The sequence below is a fragment of the Dasypus novemcinctus genome, chromosome 1 (genome assembly GCF_030445035.2).
Source record: "Dasypus novemcinctus isolate mDasNov1 chromosome 1, mDasNov1.1.hap2, whole genome shotgun sequence".
Taxonomy (NCBI): Eukaryota; Metazoa; Chordata; class Mammalia; order Cingulata; family Dasypodidae; genus Dasypus; species Dasypus novemcinctus.
Window position 1 is genome coordinate 126583365 of NC_080673.1, and position 17556 is coordinate 126600920.

Below are 17556 nucleotides of genomic sequence, written 5' to 3' on the forward strand. Positions count from 1 at the left end.
GATCTAAAAATGTTGCATGTGGATCATTTAAAAAGTAATCACATTGACTTGTAAGAAAGATAGTTTATAATAAATAAGATACAGGCTCTTTCTGGGTTCTAGTCCTCCTTCATTATTTACCAGCTGGTCACTTTGGCCAAGTTACTTTAACTCTCTGTATAGTAGCTTTCATGTTTTAAAAGTAGGGACAGTAATGGCACCTACTGCAAATGCTGTTGGGAAGATTACATGCATTATAAAGTAGCTAGAACAGTGCCCAGCACACTGGAAGGGCTCAGTCCTACTACTACTAGAACTGCTATCCTAATTATTATAATTACCACTGCTACTACTATTGCTATTGTTACTATTATCATTCTAAACTCACCAGGAGACTATTTAAAGGACCATAGGATTACTTTTTTGAATCAAATTAATAATCTCCTTTAAATTCAGTGTTAACTCCCTAATTTTCCTGCTTCCTTATGGTTGAGATTTTATTATAGAGAGGCAGCATGGTATAGTTTAAAAGGCTTTGGGTTGGAATCAGAAAGCCTGGGTTTATATCTGGTTTTATGTTGCTCTGGTTAATGCTCTCAAGCCTCTTTTTTCACTTGTAAAACAGGTTCACCTGTTTATCGTCTGCTGTATTTTACCAAGTCACTGCCAATATCAAATGAGACCGTGCAAATGAAGGAATTTGAATGAAATGTAAAATGCTACATCAGGGTAATGGGCATTATTATTATATGTCAAGGATTCTTTAAAATGAGGCACATGATACCAACTGTTAGTAGAAATGATGAGAACAAACTGGGGAAACTCTTCAATGACCCTGAGGACAAGGAGATGAAGACTCTGTGCTGCACTTCAGTTTAATGATAAAAGCTCCACTGTGTCTCACTAAATTGTCCCCCCCAAATCCTCTTCCTTCAAGGATATTATGTCAATGTAAAGGTCACGTGTGATTTAGTCTACATACTGAAAATTCAATGCCCATATCGATAGGGTTGATCCACTCTTAATGGGCACTCCTCTGTAGTTCAATATAAGCTTTTCCATTTCATAAAATACTGACTTTGTTTTCATTAAGACCTTCAGGGACAATATTGACTTGTGCAAGAATATTATTGGCCTGTATTCCTGTATCCTATTTAACCAGTAATTGGCAGATGTGCACGGGAAGCCATCAATTACTTAGGCCAGTCTGCTTGGCTTTTCTGCTTCTGTTTCAGATGCTCGCTTTGGTTACTTGAGCACATGTGACTTACTTGCCACCCTTCCCTTCAAAATACTCAGCACAGTCTGCAAGTTACCTGTGCACTTGTGATTGACAAGGTCTGCAAAGTACCCTTTCCCACATTCCAGAACACACTGCGTTTCCAAGAGAAGAAATGGCCCTTCACAGCGGGTACACTCATGCGGACCCTGACACTGGAGACAGTAGTTGTCACAGCCTGAAAGACAAACGTCAAGTCAGCAGGAATTGGTGTGGCTTTCTAAGAGGCCCTCATGTGAGGCAGCATTCCACTCCAAGCAGGAATACAACCTGGCATACTGGGCATAACCCTGGAGTCAAGGAGCCTGGGTTCTAGTTGTGATGTATTTACCAGCTGGGTGACCTAGGATTAGTCACTCCACCTCTCAGCACCTCAGTGCTCTTCCCATAAAATGGGAATAGAAGTAATGGTCTCACCCACCCCCCTGGGTAAAGGTCAAATTAAATACTGGGAAGCGGTGGATAAACTATAAAGTGATGATCAGATCCTAGCCATTATTGTTATTGCTAGCATGCCCTTGGCTCTCTGTACTGCTTTGCATCGATCATTCCTGATAGAGTCAGTTACCAGAGTCTTGTGGACTCCCTCATGGGAATGTTCTCTGTGGACTTCTATGGGCATTTAGGTTCCGAGGATTTTGTGGTGGCAAACGAGACTGAATGGGTACTGGCCCAGAGAGAGGTGATGGTGGGGATACAGTGTGTGGAAGGTAGGGAGAGGCAGATGGTGGAAGATGTGGTCTGCCCATGTGCCCAAACGACCAGCCTCACAGGCCTTCCCACCTGGAGGCCAGGACTAGGCAATTATTAGAATGTCCAACAGTAATGCCTAAAACCTACCTATTTATATGGCCACACAGCCCCAAGATTCCTATACTGAGCACACATTTTAGCAAATGTTGTATTTGGGCACAGAAGAAGGAAAGAAGAAATTCTCATAAGAACAAAAAAAAGTTCTTAGGAAAGAAGCAAGAACGAAAACACCACAGGCTCCTTCTCAGAACAGGAAAAATCAGATGAGGCTAAGCTTGGTTGAGCAGAGGAGGGGTTCCAAACACTTACTCTTGCAGAGGCCCGAGTCCCGGTAAAATGCTGGTAAGCACTGTTCCAGGCAGGCCCCGTTCTGGAGAAGGTAGCCATCCATGCACTGCAGGCAGTCTGTATGCAGGGGCCCTGTGCATACATTGCAACTCCAGTCACACTCTAGAAAGAAAGTCTACATTAGATCAGCTTCCTTTCCCTCTACCCCAGCCCCAGTGACTAATTTATGAGGACGGTGTCTGCAGCTGCAAGGAATAAAGTGAGGACAACACAAGAGGTGTCAGATAAGTGAGCCTTAATGAGGACTCTGCTTGTAGTAGCTTGAACGCTTCTCTTAGGTCTAGTGTTTCCTAATTATGTTAGACACAAGCATGTACAAGGATCACTTCATGCTCACACGGAGCCTGCCTGTCAGAAGGGCTGTGGAGAAACCTATCAACTTTATCTTGCTCCCTGGGCCCCTGCATCGTTATCCCTGTGCCAGGCTGAGCCGGAATGCAAAGCGTGCTGTAGGGAGTGCCCAACTTGCCCCACAAACCTAATCCTGACCTTCTCCAAAGGCTCCACAGCTAATTGCATATTAAAGACTTGGCTAAGCATGGACCTGCAGCCATGACTGACACCATCTGCACAACAGCCTACCTCTCACAATCCAGGTATTAACCAGCAAGACAGAAAGAACCGACGATGTTTGATTTAAATGGGCCTAAAGGAAATGACCAGAAAGTATGGGCTTCCTTGTAACAGCAGATCTCGTTAAGGGTAGAACTGACCTATTTACACGTTCATTTGGTCAACAATCAATCACTTGTGGGATGCACAAAACTAAATAGATGTAAAAGTGGTAGGCATAGACCCTGTCCTCAGGGAGCTTACATTCTAGTTCAATGGGTCTCAGCCTTGGATGTGCACCCAAATAATTTGGGGAGGGGTATGAAAAGTACAGATTACCTGTTCCAAGTCCAGACCTACTGAGTCAGAGGCTCAGGGGGCTGGCGCCCAGGAAAACATGTTGCTGCTGCCATTGTTGTTACTACTATTATTGTCGTCATTGTTGTTGAATAGCCAAGGCAATTGTGATGCAGTCAGAAGACTCATGGTTGACAGCCAGTGTTCTAGCTGTCAATGTAAGTCCTTCATGCATGGAAGATGGGATAATATAGCATGGTTAAGTATTTGGGTTTTCCAGTCAGGCAAGTTTGGATTTAAGGCATGGCTTTGACATGCCTCTGTGTTATCCTATAACTTTTAAAGCTTCAGTTTCCTCATCTGTACAAAAGGGGTAAAAACTGCCCATTTCAAAAGATTATTGCAAAGACAAACGAAAATAATGAATGTAAAGAACTTGGCCTGGCACGTAGTAAAAGCTCAATAAATATCTCCACTTATGCAGCCCTGACTGTACCTTCTCTCCTTTCTAGGGAGGTGGGGAAACATCTCATTAGTCACTTTTTCTTCTTTGATTCAATATTTCTAAGGCTCAAAGAAGCAGGTAACTATGCCAGAGAGTACCCATACTTCAAAGAAGGTTTATAAAGTTAATTTCACTCATTTATTTGGCTGGACCAGTCCTCAGGGGAAAATGTCTAAAACAGAACCTTGGAAATGGCCAGCATAGTTATGAAATCATTACAACAGGGAGGATTTGTGATGATCTTGTTTTTTACCGCTAGCTGACAGTCACTGGTTAGAAGGAAAAAAAGAGAAAAGCTTCTGTGGTCTTCAGCACAGCAGACCACCTAAGTTGACAACCAAGTAAAATTTCTTGGAATGGTAAAGTATGCAGTTTTCCAGAGCTTTAAAATATCCCAAGTTTACTTGGATGTTTGACCTTCATATCTGACCCCTAGCTTCTCTGCCAGAACCAGAGAGATAAAGGGAAACTAAGAGGCTGGGAGGGAGAAGGGACATGGAACAGGATCAAAGGAAACTTGTTCTTGAACTATGTTTTTCTCTTTGGAGAGGACTGCCATTCCAAGAGTATAAGTCCCTAGAATTCCTACCACTGGAGAATATGGAAAAATGGCAGGGGCTGTGTCTTCCCTTATTTAAGAATGTTTAGCAGAGATAAACAAATCAGATGTAATTCCTGACTTCATTAGGCTCAGAATCCAGCAATCTGGAGTTATAAGTGCACATACCTACAGAGTATAGGAGGGCTTGGGGTATAGAATAGAGAATGGTGGGGACTGAGGTATAAACTGAAAAGATCATGCTCCATCCAAAGGGAACAACAGCTGCTCAGCACCGATCTATTGCTGCATTGTAGGAATGCCAGTCCAGTATTGCCAGATGTCCTGCTTTTTCAAAAGAAAGTGAAAAGCTTGACCTTGTGTGTGAAATCTTCTGATTTTTAAAAGGCAAATAATTAAAAATTGCAAAACATTGGAACACTAGGTGGACCAAACAAAACACATCTATAGGTCAGATACAACAAAATGGTTTCCAGTTTGCTACTTCTGGTCTAGTTCTAATACCTAGCACAATGCCTCACACCTAGTTGGTGCTCAAGAATATTTGCTTAATATACATACATATATAAAAAATATTAAATTGTTGCTATCATCAGAGAAAGTCTGATCACATGATGACTGGTATTTTTCCCAAGATGGAGGACTTGACATCTGTAGCAAAGGGTTACCACTGAGTAAAAGAATCTCTTATACATTTCAGCAAGAGTGTTACCTTTGCATGTCTTGGTGGCGATGTCAAGATAATACTGTGGGGCACAGCTCTCATACTGACATTCCCCAAAGAGCAGGACCTTGTTTGGGTCTCGGCAGGAGGTACAGCTAGTTGGTGAATCACAGCTTCGACAAAGTGTGCTGCATGCTGAGCAGATAGGAAAAGAATGACCGAGTGATTACAATTGCAAATATTCAGTCACTGATCAAACCTAGACAGATGCTGCAAAGGAACAAAGCCTTTTGCCAACCTGTTCATAACCCTCCCCTGTGAACAACAGAAACAGAGGCATTATTCTCATTCTCCAAAATAAAATTAGGGTAATCTTATTTTCCAGGGAAGATATATTCTAAACCCAAGAATGGAAATCCCACATCTAAACTGCCCTGTGACACAGCAGTAGAATAGATACTCACAGATTTCTGGTCCAGAATTTTATTTCAACCTTACTTCTTTAAGTTCCTCTGTATAGTTCATGGCGTAGACTCAGATTTTTGTATGATGCCAAGGTTAAAATTAGGCACCAACTTTATTGTGGGACTCAGAGAATTCCATATTTTCAGGTATAAAGACTTAAAGTTGACCTGGTTTATTGCTTTGTCCAGTTGTTCAGGGATGCCCCATCTTTCCAAATTTAGTAACTGGCAATTCTGTCCATATAGGGTATTCATGATAGAAACTTTGGAATCCATCTTGATTTCTCCCTTTCTCTTATCCCTTATCGAATTAACCTCTGGATCCTCTTTATTCTAGCTCTCTTGTATATTGGCCAGATCTCTTAGCTTTTCTCTATCTCTGCAAAGGCCAATACACGGAAGCCATCTTCATCTCCCACTGTTCCTAACTGGTCTCCCTATATCCAGTCTGATCCCTTTGTAATCTACTTTCTATGCATCCTCCAGAGTTTTTTTTCTTTTCTTTTCTTTACACTGCTCAGGTTTCAGAGGACCCTTTCATCTAAGAACACTTTTCTTTCTTTAATCCTGGAAAATACCCAGGCATCATTTCCACAAATATTGCTCCTCCACCATTCCTTCCATTATCTCCATCTGGCAATCCTAATACACATACTGGGATTCTCTCAAAATAATCTCCAAGTCTCTTATCTTTAATCTCACTCATCCTTCAACTTATTCAGGAAGGACTTCTCTGACTCTCCGGTTTAGAAAAATATCCCAGTTTCATGCTCTCACAGCACCCTATACATTTTTTTTCATCTGTATCCTTTAAGTGTGAGCTCCATGAAAGCAAAAGCCAGGTTTGCAGTGTTCCCTGCATCTAGCCAGTTACATAACATTTTTTAAAAACTTATTTATTTTTCTGCTCTCTATTTTCCTTTAAATGTTACATTAAAAAAATATGAGTTCCCCATATACTCCCCACCCCCCTCACCCCACTCCTCCCACATCAACAGCCTCTTCCATCATCATGGCACATTCACTGCACCTGGTGAATACATTTTGGAGCTCATGGGCAGTGGTCTACATTGTAGTCAACACTCTCCCTCAGTCCACCCAGTGGGCCATGGCAGGACACATAATGTCTAGCATCTGTCCCTGCAGTACCCCCCAGGACAACTCCAAATCTTGAAAATATTGTAGGTGTTTAATAAACAATGGCTATATATATGAAAGAAGCCTGATATTGTAATTATATGTATATAAGTACCACCATCTTTGCTGTGTCCTGAAGCTTTCTTTAAGTATGAGTCAGAGAAAAGTCTAGAGGGGGATCAACTGGGTTTCAAGTAAATTTAAACCCTATAGGATTCTAAAGCATGTGATACAGTTCAGGGATATTACCTCTCTGTAAAATAAAAAGAAATCAGGACTTCTTGTTTTAACTCTTTGGAAAACCATTAGTATAAAATATTCATTACAATATACAGACTAGTAATTTTAGGTTCTAGAAAAATTCTAGACTGGACTTTGAGACAGAGAGTTTAGGGATACTTAAAGAATATTTTAATTGTTGGGAGCTTATATGAGAATAAATGTTTACCCTTTTTGCTCAGGTTTCTGCACAGCATGAATCTAAAGCATTTGACAAAGATCCCAAAGATAAAATGAGTGGAGTAAGTAGTTTTAGGTGGATTCATACTAATCAATCACTTTCACTTAGGTGAAATGCATACTGAAAAAGTGATCAGTAAATCTTTTTAATTAGTAGAGTAATATCTTCAGTAGAGTATTATGGTGATCAAGCTTTACTTTTTAATTTGACCAACATTTTTATTAATGACTTTAAAGAAAGAAATCATAATAATGATATTTAAATGTGCTACATGCACCTATATAGGAAGCACATAAAGTTAAGTTTCACAAGCTGAAAGGACAGAATTCAAAGTTACTTTACCCATTCAAACCAAGAAGCTGAAATAATTAAATGAAATGAGCAGAACTGTAAGTAAAGCCCTGCATTTACATTCTAAAACCAACTGCACAAATAAAGAAGGCCTGTCTAGACAGCAGTTCATATAAAAAAAGATCTAAGAATTTTAGTTGATTAAAAGCTTAATATAAGGATTGCATGTTTATTTGATATGGTATCCTTGTCAATAAAATTAATTTTTAAGAAGCTTAATATAAACTAAAAGTATAATACAGTTACCAGAGACTTTCCTTAAGCTGAAAAGTCTTCATGTAACCAAAATGTCAGATAGTCCCCTGATCAACACAGCTACAAAACTCGGCCCAAACGCCAGTTCCCGAACACAGGGTGGCCAGCCAATTCCCTGCTCTTGCAGTCTATTTCTTGTAGTCTACCTTCTCAAGCTTTCCTCTGCCTCCATGTTCCTGAATCCTTACATGCAGTCTTTCATTTCTCCTTAATACCTTAAAAGCATAACTCAGCCTGTTCACTGCTTCCAAAAGAAATTGATTCATTTTGAGCATTTTGAAATGATGGAAGACGTTTGGGAGATTCAGAGGAATGGGCAGTATCACATTGAAAAGTAGGGGTTTTTGCCATTTTTTTTGGCTCTACCCTTTCTCCTCTCTCATCTAATCCTTCATTCCTCTCCTAGATAACCAGCAAATGGCTGACCTTGTCTCTGAGGAATGTCATTTTCTCCAACTTATTATAGTCCAATCACATTACATATTAGTACTGTTACAAAGTTTGCTGGAGTGACCACATCTGGAGTACCAGGTGCAGTTCTCTGAGGTCACAGACCCACGGGAAGTGCCAAGGAAACAGTCATAAAGGAGATGAGTATACCAGAAATCAGAGAAGGAAGCAGGAGTGTAATTTAACCATCATTCATCAAGCAAGAAGGGACTTCAAATCTAATCGACTCCATTTTTTTTCTCTGAGAGAAGCCTACTGTCTACCACATGCCTAAGTGACAGTTGTCCATTTCTGCTTAAATATTCTACGTGACAGTTGTCCATTTCTGCTTAAATACTCTACTGGCTCCAGTTCTGCTGAGCAGAGAAGTCCAAGTGAGAAAGGACAATTTCAAGCTTTTGAAGGTAATCATGTGATCAAGGGAAGAGGCTTAACTCTTTATTGCTCTAGAGGTAAGTTATAGAGTAGAGCAAAAAGAACTGTCATACAACTACAACTCTTAACAATGAAATTGGCCTCTTTTCTCACTGGTGAAGGTCTGTGAGGGAGAGTAAGAAAGAATATCTGCATCAGGCGTAAGGTAGGTTTGGGTTGGTTCTCCTCCAATTCCATAGCATTCTGGCTTCAAGCATGGAGAACCTTATTTATCGTCTCTTTCTAAAGGTTCCTGCCTCAGCTGGTCTTTCCTAAATTTTAGAGTTCACTAAATACACAGAATTTTAAAATATTTCTGTAACCAGAGCTTAGACCTACCAGATTAGCTCCTGTGAGATATTAAAAATGGCAGCATCATTTTAGAGGAAGATAGCTCTCTAGTCCTTACTTTCTTCTGCAGTTTGATACTGATTACATATCCTCAAAAGTCCTTTTTGGTACATTTTCTACTGGCAGGATCATAATTGTTTATAAGGATGAGCATTAGACAGGGGCATTGTGGATTTTTGTACATAATAGAATCTAAAATATCCCAACTTAGAGGGATACTTTATTTAATCTTAGAATGAAACTTGAGCTGTAGCAAAGAACTAAAGTTAGGAGATGTCTAATTCCTAGTTTAACTGACTATGCTATAAAATCCTATTTACATGGAAGCATAGCAAATACATTTGCACAGAGGTCACTCTGCAGCAAGAGAAAAGCTTCCAAGAGGAGAAGATTTTCAAAGCACCATATTTTTGTCACTTATACTCCATATCAGGGATTCTATTTTTTCTTTTGAACTTTTATTTCTGTGATTCCACTGCTGTGAAGAGCCTCATAAATCTAAGTCAACATTTCTCCACCAACACTCTCTTGCTCTTGAATAGAACATGCAAGTATTTCATTGTATTTCTGGGATTACTGAGTCTACAGATTCTGGCAGACAGTTGATATATACCAAGCCCAGTTTTTGTTACAAAGGTAAAGAAATCTTCCCATTGGTCCAAATAAGGTTTTTATCTCTGATATCTCAGTGGATGATGCAAAATAGTGAATTCCATGTAACTTCACTTCAAATGCAAATCCTTGCAAGTGTCTCAACAGGCTAAGAGAAATATCTATCTATAAAATATTAATATCTTTTATGGCTTTCTTTTGCCTCTCATTCTAGGTGGTGGTGGTGGTGATGACGATGTTGATGACAAAAACAACAACAGAAGCTAATCAATACCGGGACCTTATTCTCTGCTAGGATCTGTACAAAGCGCAACATCAAGAACCCTTCTTTTATAGTTAAAGAAACTGAGACCTAGAGTTTAATTCATTTGTTTTAACATCAAGCAGATAAATGGTCATTTGGATTTCAATTTAAGTCACCTGACTCTAGAACCCACCCTCCTACTACTCTATAATTTCTTAAACATGGTACTTCCTAGAACATGAAATAGAAATATCAGCCTTATGTTTTATAACCGTCATTTTCAAAAGAAAAAAATATAAACTTTTTTTTTGTAAATTGCAAGTTAGTGATTGAAATAAAGTAAACTGCCTTAGACTATCACAAATGTTCCTTCATCTGTGAAGGATTTCCTAAAATCTTTTTTTTCATCCAGTTTTGCCCTTTCCTTAACTTATCCTCATTGTTTGTGCCTGGTTGAGGAAAATGAATCATATCCTGATTTATAATTGAGAAATAAGACATCTATACAAGTAACTCTCATGCAAGACAAAATAACTACTCTTTGGGAAGAAATTAAATGCTTTGCAGCATATAAAGTCTTATTTGTTGTCAATATTCAACAAATAGACATTGAAAAAAAATTAAACCTGCAGAAGTACTCAGGTTACTGATCATGTAACTAGAATGAGATTCACTCACCACACAGATCTTAGAACCGAACTGCTGAAAGAATCCATAAAGATAAAAATTGGCTGATATATAGATAGACTTTATTTTGAGTGGTAAATGACCTGCCTAAGGCCTCACAGCTACTTGCAGGGAAGACCCCAGTCCAGCACTTTGAACCAGGCTGACACTGGAGTTAAAATTTGCTAATGGCATCCATATGACCTTCATAAATTCATTTTCTTCCTTTTATAAAAGCAAAGTCTACCAGGTGAGAATATGGAAATAAGAACTTCCTATTTCCTTCAATGACCCTAAAAAAGCAAGAAAGGAAAGGATTTTCATTAACGAAAAACAACAACAACAAAAACCTACGCTGGCAAGCACGGCTATCGTCAAGATAGTGCCCAGAGTAGCAGGCGGTGCTGCAGGTGCCAGTGTGGGACAGAACAAGGTCGGGGTCACACGAGGAGCAGGAGAAGGGGCCGTTGCCCTGGCAGGTTCTGCAGGAGGAGTGACATCCTGTGGAGGGAAAAGAGGATATGCTTTACTTTTAAAGTCAGACTTGCCTCCAAAGCAGCATCCCAAGTACCAGTAATAAAAGCCCCAGTAGTCAGAGCACTAGCTAGGCAGATTAAAAGTCCCACAGGAGGCTTCCTGCCTTCTCTCACTCTTGGGAATGTCAAACCTTCCCAGCTCCAGCCCCCAAAGAGCACCTTAAGAGGCACCTCCAGCTCCTGCATGTCCAGCATGTACTTACTTTTACAAGCCCCCCTCTCTGCATAGTATCCTGAGGGGCAGTCGGGAACACAGTGGTCCCCTAGCAGCAGGTAACGGGCATTTTGGCACTGCAGGCAGATGCTCCCAGAGTTGTAGAGATCAGCTGTACAGTGCTGGCACAGAGGATGGCAATCTGGAAAGGACGAGGAGCACACAGAAGGCATGGATGCTCAATCACACCAAGTCTAATCCCTACACCAAAGGCAGAAGGGATTTCAATGACCAACGCTGCTGCACAGACAGCCAGTGCGTAGCCCAAAGACAGCGTGTGCCAGTAAAGAAGCAGCTTGGGACCTATGCAAATTGCATGCTTGAGATTTTTAGTAAAGGGTCAGGCCCAGTACAGCAATTGAGTTTCCATCCCTTTCCAACTGAATGACCTATAAGTACTAGGGCAGCATGTGATAGTACTTGCTAGAGGTAAAAAAGAAGTGTCAGAGTAACAGAGACCTTATTATCAGTATAATCAACACTTCCCTCCAGAGAGCAGGGAAGTAGAACACCATGTGTCCAACATTCACAGTGCTCAGTGCCCTCCACTTGGCTCTTTCTCAATAAGTTTGATTTTCCCGAGCCAGTGAATCAGTCTCAGACTTCGACATGGAGGGACTGGGGCCGAAAGACAACTGGGTTGAATTATTGGAAAATTTTAGTCTTTAACAAGAAGTAAAGTTATGAAGAAGTTGAAAGTCATTTTCATGACCCACTATATAGTTCACAGAAGCTCTGGAGTTCTGGTTGTGATTAAAGCTATACAACAGATCAGCTTGGATGGCCAGTGTTGTATATCATTCTCACCCATATAATAGCCATCTTTTAATTAAATACCTTGATTGTGTTCAGTTTCCATTGTAGGTGAAAACTTCCTCTGGTCCTTCCTTTACAAGGTAATTACCCTCAAGTAGCAAAGACAGTAAAACAGCCACAAATCTTAATTATCCACATAAATGAAAAAGGAATAAAGGCATAGGAAAAGAGAAGGAAGAGTTCTGGTTTTCAGAGCCTTTTCCTCTTTCCCTGTAGGATTAAAAGCACTGGTTTGTACTTGCTAATTCACCACCCAGAGACCAGACAAGTCTTGTTGTTTTATGCCAAGTCCTTGTAGATGGAGACTGTGATTTCTAGTAATGCTTTTACTAAAAGATCCACATCAATAAAACTAATTGCCCCCTGCAATCTGTTAAAAGAGGTCTTTATCTCTCTACCCTAGGTGATACACTTTCTTAATTGCTGATTGTCTGAAACAGTTCCCTGGACAAGAAGCATATCTCTCTTCCATATCCAGTGCCCACTCTTCTTCCTGAAAAACCTTTCTAGGACCCTTGTAGACACCCTGGAAGTTGAAACAGAAGTGTCCTCCTCAAAAATACAGACTCTTCTAGCAGCACACAAATAGCCCCTGACCTTTTTCTGAACTTTGGGAGTTTCAAATTACAACAAGCCTTTTGTCAGTATTAGGAACAATTTGTGATATTCTAAGGGCATCCTCATTATAGCCGGTCAGTAAATTATAAAGGAAACGTGGACCGTATTGAGATAAATATGATAAGGAGACTATTTCTCCATGGTTTGGTGTACAGTTTCCACAAAATGCCAAGCATTTTGTTCTTTTTCCCATGTCCTGCTCATCTTGCAGGAGCACCTAAGTGTGCGAAGGGGAGATTCAACAAGCTGCAAAAGTTACTGGAGCAAATATTTCAGGATTACCTTGAAGAGTGAGTAAATGTTCAGAATGGAATCCTGGGAAACACTCCCTGATTCAAGGATCCATTATTTGAAAAGTCATGGCTGTCTTCCTCTTTAAAGCAAATGCTTACAAGACAATCTGGGCTCAGGCATGCATAAACAAAGTCTGCAGGTGTTCAGTGGTTTAAAGACTAGTTGCATCTCTCTAGTATGCAATTAGAGCAATGAATAAGAATAATCACCAAGGGGATGCTTTGAAGAGAAAGTAAGCAAATCTCTACAGTATTTTGTGGGTACAATAAATAAATATTTATGGAATTGTCTGATCTTGGGGCTCTAGAAGCTGCTTAAACGAGGAGTGCAATGTGGTTTAATTACTTCTAAAGGAAGCTAGAGCTAGGTTAGGAACCCTGCTTCCCATCCCCACAGCAGCTGCTTTAAAGTCTTATTCTTCTTCTCAGGTCACCAACCCCACTCTGCCCAACCCCCACATCCCCTCAGGTGATCTCATCATCTACTTCACTCAGCCCTTCAACATGAGCACCTTCAACTCCTTCCTTTCAACCTCAAAACATCTATTTTTACCCATTTTTATTTTATTTCTACCTATCTCAGAGGATGAAATGGCTAATCCCTCTAATTGCATTCTTTCTTTTTCTTTTTTTTTTATTGATTTTGTAAAAATATTACATTAAAAAAACATGAGGTCCCACTCAACCCCACCACCCCACCCCACCGCTCCCCCCCCAGCAACCCTCACTCCCATAATCATGACACATCCATAGACCATCCCCTCCGAGCATCCTAAACAAGTAACTCTCTTAATTATATTTGATACAATTTTCTCAGCATTTTACTCTCAACCAACACCTGACACTCTCCTATCTTCGTATGCTACCCCTCCCTCCCCCCACTTTTTGGGCAATATTACCCATCCGCCTGTCCCCAGCCCCCCTCAAACCTGCAAAGCCCCACCCAAAGGCAATCCCTTGCCCCCATTTTATCTCTTCTTTGTGTTCATACTTACCGCTAGCTCATCATAAATTCCACTCAATTCTCAACATTATTCAACTCTCATTCCCCATCTTCACACTCTCCTTGGTGTCTACTTCAAAATATGACCTACATCTTCTACCCCCCAAAAGCGTGGCTCTACAATCACCCCATCTCTTACAGGAAGCAAGAGATGGGGATCAGTTTAGTTTTCACATAAAGGTAATATAAAGCAGGGAGAAAAAAAATATTAATTAATGTAACCTGGCAGCCTACTGCTTCAGTCTCCCACTCCCAGATTAAGCAGGAACAAAGAAAACCAGCTTAAGCCAGTCCGATAGCCAGAAAAAAAAGACACACAAAGAAGAGCTAAGTCAATACCAAGTCAGCACTAAATTCCATACCTTATTTGGCAAAAGAAATAGGTAAAACCCAAAATGGTTGGAATGTGATCTGGGAACTGTTAATCAAAAACTGGGGAACTTGCGTGGGAAAGTTAGACTTCTCGGACAGGCTGTAACATCTAAAGTATCCAATCTATGGAAAAATAGAGGAAGGGCTTGTGTGCTAGGCTTAGAGGTATAAATTGTGTCATTTTCCTTTGTTCTGGGTGCTAGCCATGTTTTCTGGTTGTGTAGCCCTTCTTGCAAGATTGAGAATAAATTCTTTTCTTCTCCACAATCAGGTGAGCCTTAATTTCTTCCAGGAGATTTCTTTCTTACACTTCCCTAACTCTAACTTCCTTGCCTTTCCCACTACTCACCTCACTATTATATGCCACCAACCTCCACAGGAAAACTGTATCATTGCTCTTCCCTCCCCCATCCCATTGTTTGCATTGCTGTCTGCTCTCTGTGTCCATTTACTGTGTGTTCTTTCATGTCTGCTTGTGTTTTGTTCTTGTTTTTCTCTTAAGGAGACACCAGGAACTGATCCCAGGACCTCTGCTGTGGGAGAGAGGCTCTCAATTGCTTGAGCCACTTCCTCTCCCTGGTCTGCTGCATCTCTCACTGTCTCTCTTCTGTGTCTCCCTTTGTTGTATCATCTTGCTGTACCAGATCACCATGGTGCAGGCCGTCAGCTCTCCATGACACAGGCCAGCCTGCCTTCACCAGGAGGCCCCAGGAATCGAATCCAGGGTTTCCCATATGGTAGACAGAAGCCCAATCGCTTGAGCTACATCTGCTTCCAGCATTGTTCTTGAAAAAGTTTCCAATTGACTTTTTTTTTTTAATAAGGAAGTTACTTTTTAAAATCAGGTTTACAGAAAAATCATGCAGAAAGTACAGAGTTGTAATATAACCTCCTCTCATACACAGTTTTCCCTATTATTAACATTTTGCATTTGTGTGGTACCTTTGTATAATTAATGATGAAATATTATTAAATTATACTATTATTAATAGTCCATAATTTACATTAGGCTTCGCTCTATTTTTGGAATAATAAATCTTATTTTTAGAGGGTTTTAGATTTACAGAAAAATTATACTGAAAGTATAGGGAAGTCCTTTCTACCCCCCATACATACACACTGAACACACAGTTTGCCCTATTAATAACATCTTTCGGTAGTGTGCTATATTTGCTACAATTGATGAACTAATATTGAAACATTGTACTCATCAAAGTCTATAGTTTACATTGTGGTTTATACTTTGTGCTGTACAGTTTTATAGACTTTGACAAATGTAAAATGTCATGTGACCCTCATTGCAGTATCTTACTGAACAATTTCACTGCCCTAAAAATGCCCTGTGTTCCACCGATTCAAGCCTCCCCCTCCCTTCCGAACCCATGGCAACCACTATCTTTATATCCATGTTACAGGTCCTTCCATTAACACAAAAGAATAACTACAATATCAGTAAATCTGCTTTGGTCCATGGATACACTGTTCTTGTTCATTCTTCAGTCTTGAGGGATTTGGAGTGATGTCCGCTCTAACTGATTCAGACTGAGAGGTCCTGATTGACTCTTTTTTAAAAAATTTTATTTCTCTCCCCCTTTCCCCCTGCCCAAGTTGTCTGCTCTGTGTCCATTCGCTGTGTGTTCTTCTGTGTCTGCTTCTATTCTTGTCAGCAGCACTGGGAATCTGTGTCTCTTTTTTGTTGCGTCATCTTGCTATGTCAGCTCTCCGTGTGTGCGACACCACTCCTGGGCAAGCTGCACTTTTTTTGTGCTGGGCAGCTCTCCTTACAGGGTGCACTCCTTGTGTGTGGGGCTCCCCTATGCGGCGGACACCCCTGCATGGCATGGCACTCCTTGTGTGCATCAGCACTGTGCATGGGCCAGTTTATCACATGGGTCAGGAGGCCCTGGGTTTGAACCCTGATTGACTCTTAATGACCAAGTCTACTGGTCTCATTGAATTCCTTATCCTACTGGAATTCTCTGTAACACCTGGCACTTTTGACCAGCCCTCTCTTCCCCTAGCATGTATTATCTGGGCACTCCTCTTGATAGGGTTCTCTGTCTCTGCTTCTGACTTATAAATGCAGGGATTCCTTACAACCCTTAACTCCTTCCCTTCTCCTAAACATGTCTCTTTCCGGGCAGGTCTTAAACCAGACATGGCAGTTTGGATCAGATTTTGGTATACAGATCCCCAAAAGGGCCCACGAGTTGCAGAGATTCTTAAATCACTCGAGGCCCCTGCCTCTCACCAGGGCCCTGTGTTAAGCAGTAAGAATGCATCAGATGAATCCCCAGACACATCACGTTGTATGATCGAGTGAGTATCCAGAGGCAAAGGAGAAATCAATAAACGGTACCTGAAAAATATAAACCAATCACCTACAGTTTGCCCAAAGCATCACGTTAATCCAAGTTAATTTACAGTTTTACCTGACACAAGGAGACTTACCTGAGTTCAGAAAGTTGGACTGTTATATGTTTGCTACTTGCATTCATTCCATGGTTTAAAAAGTCATACTGAACATTGATTCCATGAATTAATTCATTCCAACACAACAATCTGAGTGGGTCCCATGCTAATCCATTCATACACTGCCATATACAAACCCTCCAACAGAATATCACTTAAATAGGTAGGCTCGGAAATCCTACTCTGAAGATTGGTGGACTGATTCTTTATTAAAGCAAGCTGAAAAGAATAACAAATTCCTAAAACTAGAAAGCACCTCTGTCTTCAGAGGCCTGAAGTCAAAGTCTCTTCATAGGAGAGAATTCTTGGAAGACCTTAAAATGAGTAACGATGTGCTGGGAAAGAAGCCAGAAATCAGAGCACCAAGGACTTGCGTATAAATACCAATATTCTGACTTAAACCAGAAAAGTGTAGTTCCCTTGGGTGGACCACAGAGCTCAGGCAATGCAGGGGACAAGTGGCCAGCCAGTCCCACTGTACAACACCTGTGAGCAGGCTTCAGGCCCAAGTCCTGGGGATCTTGAGGGGTTTATTTTCCTACTACAAAGAAAGCCATAAAGCCATGGAAGGAACTATGAAATATATTTGTATAAAGTGTGAGCACAAAAATCACCCCCTTTGGAAGCAATCACTATTAATATTGACATTTGCTTAGTTCTTTATCTGTACAATTTTACATATGGAGATTTCTACAAAGATGAGGTTATAGTAAATGTTCCTTTAAAAAGAAAAGCAAAGTAGAATTTGGCCAAATCAGTTAGTACTTAGTAGACTGCCCCTACAGAGCTGTTGAATGAAAGAAAATTAACTATTGGAGTAAAAATACTAGGAAATTGTGGAGAATTTGGAGGCTCCTGCAAAAGTCAATGTGAGTTGTGCTACCTAGGTTTC

At 40.6% G+C, this 17556-nt stretch overlaps 1 protein-coding gene across 1 annotated transcript in view; it reads right to left on the bottom strand.

The window, feature by feature from the left end:
- FRAS1 (Fraser extracellular matrix complex subunit 1) overlaps nt 1-17556 on the bottom strand; it is a 537120-nt gene that overhangs the window by 178031 nt on the left and 341533 nt on the right. Inside the window, exons 21-25 of the mRNA XM_058296546.1 lie at nt 11080-11232; nt 10695-10841; nt 4985-5131; nt 2321-2461; nt 1296-1436 (exon numbers count right to left, since the gene is read on the bottom strand). Of these exons, the coding sequence (XP_058152529.1) occupies nt 1296-1436; nt 2321-2461; nt 4985-5131; nt 10695-10841; nt 11080-11232 (729 nt within the window). The remainder of the gene's footprint in view (nt 1-1295; nt 1437-2320; nt 2462-4984; nt 5132-10694; nt 10842-11079; nt 11233-17556) is intronic.